This window comes from Gavialis gangeticus, unplaced genomic scaffold (genome assembly GCF_001723915.1).
Source record: "Gavialis gangeticus isolate Ggan-Ray unplaced genomic scaffold, GavGan_comp1, whole genome shotgun sequence".
NCBI lineage: Eukaryota > Metazoa > Chordata > Crocodylia > Gavialidae > Gavialis > Gavialis gangeticus.
Window position 1 is genome coordinate 5,385,100 of NW_017729020.1, and position 4,207 is coordinate 5,389,306.

A 4,207-nucleotide genomic window follows, 5' to 3' on the forward strand; every position below is an offset into this window, starting at 1 on the left:
TGTACAGCTACTGTATGCACTCACCTACCACACACACCTTCCCCTGCAAAAAAATTAGCCTTCCAAAATTGGGTGCCATGTCTACCTGGAACAGCAGCAGTGGCATTTCTAGTCACACAGCGCTGAGACTCTACCTGCCTTCTAATTGCTCTTTGTTCCACAGGTGTTAATGACCTCACTCTGTGAGGTGGAGAATGTGTCCAGATTTCTCCATATTTCCAAATTTCTCCCTATTCCAGAGTTCTCTCTGCATTTCTCCTTTTAACAAATGGTCATGATGGTCCAATAATCAAGCAAGCCTTTTTTCAGCAGTTGTGCTGAAAAACTTGCAATTAATTCCTCCTGATCTCTCTTCTCCTGCATCACAACCCTACAGGCTCTTTTCAAAATCCCAGATCTGTCCATGAACTCAAGTCTTCAGCAGCATCTAGGGTTTCAGCTTTTGGCTGAACAGTCAAAAGCTGATGCCAATTCAGCTGCGAAAGGGTTAAAACGGCAGTAGGAAAAGAGAGCATGAAGGAGCTGAAGACGACACTCTGTCCTTGCTGTATGCAACAATTCTGGTAAAAAAATTTTCTCTTTTCCCAAACAAGGTACGTCTTATCTGAGGCGTGTGGCATGCACAAAAATGCAGTATTCCCCCATGATGCACTAAATTATGCCAGCCTGGGAAAGGGCAGTGTGTCCAGGGGCACTGCTAATTCCTTTCCCAGCCAGCCCAGAAGACACATCCATGCTGTAGACACCTTCCCCTCAGCCCTTGAGCACAGCTGAGGGCACTGAGCTAAGCCAGGGGACCCAACCTACCCACAAAGGCCCAGTTCAGCCACTGAGACTTGGTATCTCTGCTGAGAAAAACCGGAATACGCGTTTGCCTCCGCAAGATGTACATGGACCCCCGGTGCTGGCAGCACTCAGCCTTCAAAGTGCTCTCAAAAGAGCTACTCCACTCTACTGTGCTCAGCAGCCGCTGCCCGCCCTGGCTCCCATGAGTCCCAAGAATGATGCAGATGCGCCTAATGATCTGCATGCTGTGCTATGGGTGAGCCCGGGACTCAAGATCCTGCCTGAAGTTGGTTCCTCCCATAGAAGGAGTCCTGGGAGCAAGCTGGGGAGCAGCTGGCATCCTCACAGGGAGCAGCAGGCTGTGGACTACTTCCCAGGTGCTACATGTTATTTATAGGTTCTGGAGGAAACCACCTGGTGCTCTGAATTTCTAGCTGCACCCTTTGAAGCCATTGCCAAGACACTCAAACACCTGGGTCCTCTCTCCTCAGGGAGGTAGGCTCTCTCGTGACTCCATGAAGCCCATTAGATCTGCACCATGGCTCAGCCACTTCCCTCAGTCCCCTCAAACCCCGGCAGCCTCCTTGGACATGAGACAGCAGCTCCCAGGTGACCTCTACACAGATGTCCCAGTGCCTGACATGGCAGCACCCTCCTCACACCATTATGTGACAAGTAAACTGGCCGGGGATGGTGGTGATCCTACCTGGTCTGGACAAGAGCTAAGGCTTACCCATGACCACACTGGGCTGCTGAGAGCACAATTTCTGCCCTGATTTAGCTCCCAAAAGAGTCAGTGCCCAGAAGCAGCTGGGAACAGATTGACCACTGTCCTGCTACCAGGAAGTGTGGGGCACAGTCTCCATAGAACATGGAGACATGCCAAGGGGTCCTGAAGACCTGCCAAGGGGTCCTGGAAAGGGTTTTACCAGAATGCTAGTGGGACACTGAAGGGGAGTGGGTGCCTGGGCTCTTACCTTGAGCCTGCTTGTGTGTCAAGACTGCTTCTGGCCTCTGCACTGGCCTCTTCAGCAGCTGAGCGGTGCCCACCTGGCTGGGCTTCTGGACAGCTGGCACAGTGGCCACTTTGATCTTGGGACTCGAGGTGGGGCTGCTGGAGACACTGGAGAGGTCCTGCAGAGGGGAGGCAGCTGGATTTCCACTAGGGTCCCACAACACCATTCCCAAGGGGGGCTCTGCATCCTCCAGTCCTTTGGTAGCGCTAATTAACTTTTTGTCAGCCGTAACATCAGTACAATGCCATTATTTGCACATAACAGGCAGGGAAGGAGGTGAGGAGTTGGCTCAATTCACTCAAGGGCAGAAGAAGGGGAAAAACCTGGCCCCCACACTCAGATCCTGGGATAGGCTCAATCTCCAACCCTCCTGTCCCCTGCCAGCACAGCTCATGGACAGAAGGCCATCACCATATACTGACACCAGTTGCAGGCACTGTCCTTACCTCTGAGCCGGAAGGCGAGGCCGGCACCTTGGCAGCTGGGGATGCGGGTTGGCTGGTTCTTTCTGGCAAGTCGAATGACAGGTCCCTCCTGGCTGGGTCCCGTGGCTTCTTCTTCTTCTCGGCGTCAAGGTCACGAGGGTCGGAGCCAGTGTGATTCTCCGACCGGGTCAGGACTCCGGTCAGGAAGTCGGCGATTTCATCCTGGATGGGGAGCAGGATGGCACATGTCTAAAAGGGCCTTAAAGGGCCTTTAATACTGAGGCTGCCCAAAGAGATGGACCTGTTAAGGCTTTCCCTACACCTACAAAACTCAGATGGAGCCAAGTGGGGACCCCAAAAGCAGCCTCCCCTTTCAGAAGAACGAGAGTCAGGGATGGGTAACTGGATGGGTAGCTCCCTTGCTAGAGCCAAGTCTCTGTAGGTCCCTGAGAACCACCAGGGCAGTTCACAGCACCACCATGTTAGAGGAAGAACCAAGAGCCTTTGCTGCCCCTGGTCAGTCCAGTAGGAAACCAGCTCTTCCCTTGAGGTCCCTGCAGCTAGGAGCCTCCACCCAAGCTGAGAGGACCTCCAGCAATGGCTGCTTCTGGCAGGGGAGTCATGCGCATGGTCCCCCAGGGAAGAGGTCAGTGCCCTGGAGAATGTCAAACTGTCTGGGGCTCAAGGGAAATATACATGGGTTCCACAGCCTAGCACCGGGTGTCCCCACAGCTGTAAGGCCTCAGCAGCACACCCCATTTCAGAGCCCATGCAGCAGAGGGCAATGGAGCACATCAGCTTGGGCTGCACTTTCACAATGGACCTTCTTCTTTTTTATGTTTTATGCTGGTCGAGGTGGGATCCTACCTATGACGTGGGACGGGACAGTGCAGCAAGGAGGAAAGAAAAAATCAATGAAGGATGCTGGGAACAACCCAAGGCTATGGTTCCTTAGCATCCCAGATGGTTCTGGGATCACAAGAGCAGTAACTGAGAGAGATGTGTTGAGGTTACAATTCAGAGGCAGACAATTATTTCAGGCGGAGGGCCGCTTACTGAGTTTTGGCAAACCATCGAGGATCGCATAACAGGCAGCCAGGGGCAGATAAATATTAATTTTCTAAATTTTTTAGGGGCCCTGCGGGCTGGATAGAATGGCCTGGCAGGCTGCACTTGGCCCATGGGCCACATTTTGCCCATTCTTAGGTTACATCCATCCTGCCTGGCAGGGACATCAGGGTTAGCACCCACTGAGGCCTCTGGGCACAGGCCCAGCCTGCACAGAGACTGCCGAAGCTTTACCTGGATGCAACGGTCCACCATGCTCTGGGTCAGCCCTTCCAACTTCTTCTTGGCTTTGCTTATCCTAAGGATGGAGCAAGGAAAGGAGTCAACACACATCTGTTCTTCCCTCCTGTCTCCATTGCTTCCCTCCCAACACCATCCATAGCCTGAATGCCAGCAAACAAGCATGAAATCCCCATACATGGTGCTGCAAGGTGAATTTCCCACCACTGCAGCCAGTGTGATTACCATTTGTTCTCATATTCACATGTAAATCCACAACAGTGAGACTAGGGAACAAGGCTCTCACCTTCCCAGAAGCCTGTCTCCTTCTCCCTACCTTATGAGACCGCTCCTTCAGAGCACAGTGAACACCCCCTCCACTTTGAGAGTGCTCATACAGGGGTTAGCAACATTTTTGGACAGAGTGCCAAAAACACCAGCAATCTTAATTTGTAAGATGTTTGCATACTGGGGCAGATGGCTGGGGAGCAGTGAGGGACCTGATTTTTGTTGTGGCAGTGCAGCCCTGGCCCCTTTCCCACTGTCCACCCTGAGGTGCACATGCCTAACACGGAGCCTGGGCTGCTCACAGCAGGTGGCAGAGAGGCAGCAAGCAGCTGCACCAAAGTCCGCAGACTGGCAGCCCAGCTCCCTGCAAGTGGCGGGGGCATATGTGCCCCCAGGGAGATGGAG

General features: G+C 53.1%; 1 protein-coding gene across 5 annotated transcripts in view; it reads right to left on the reverse strand.

The window, feature by feature from the left end:
• KANSL3 (KAT8 regulatory NSL complex subunit 3) overlaps positions 1 to 4,207 on the reverse strand; it is a 32,910-nt gene that overhangs the window by 12,887 nt on the left and 15,816 nt on the right. For all 5 annotated transcript variants that reach the window (XM_019514388.1, XM_019514389.1, XM_019514386.1 and 2 more), the window contains exons 12-14: positions 3,530 to 3,593; positions 2,249 to 2,449; positions 1,764 to 1,920 (exon numbers count right to left, since the gene is read on the reverse strand). In XM_019514388.1, coding sequence (XP_019369933.1) covers positions 1,764 to 1,920; positions 2,249 to 2,449; positions 3,530 to 3,593 — 422 coding nt within the window. The remainder of the gene's footprint in view (positions 1 to 1,763; positions 1,921 to 2,248; positions 2,450 to 3,529; positions 3,594 to 4,207) is intronic.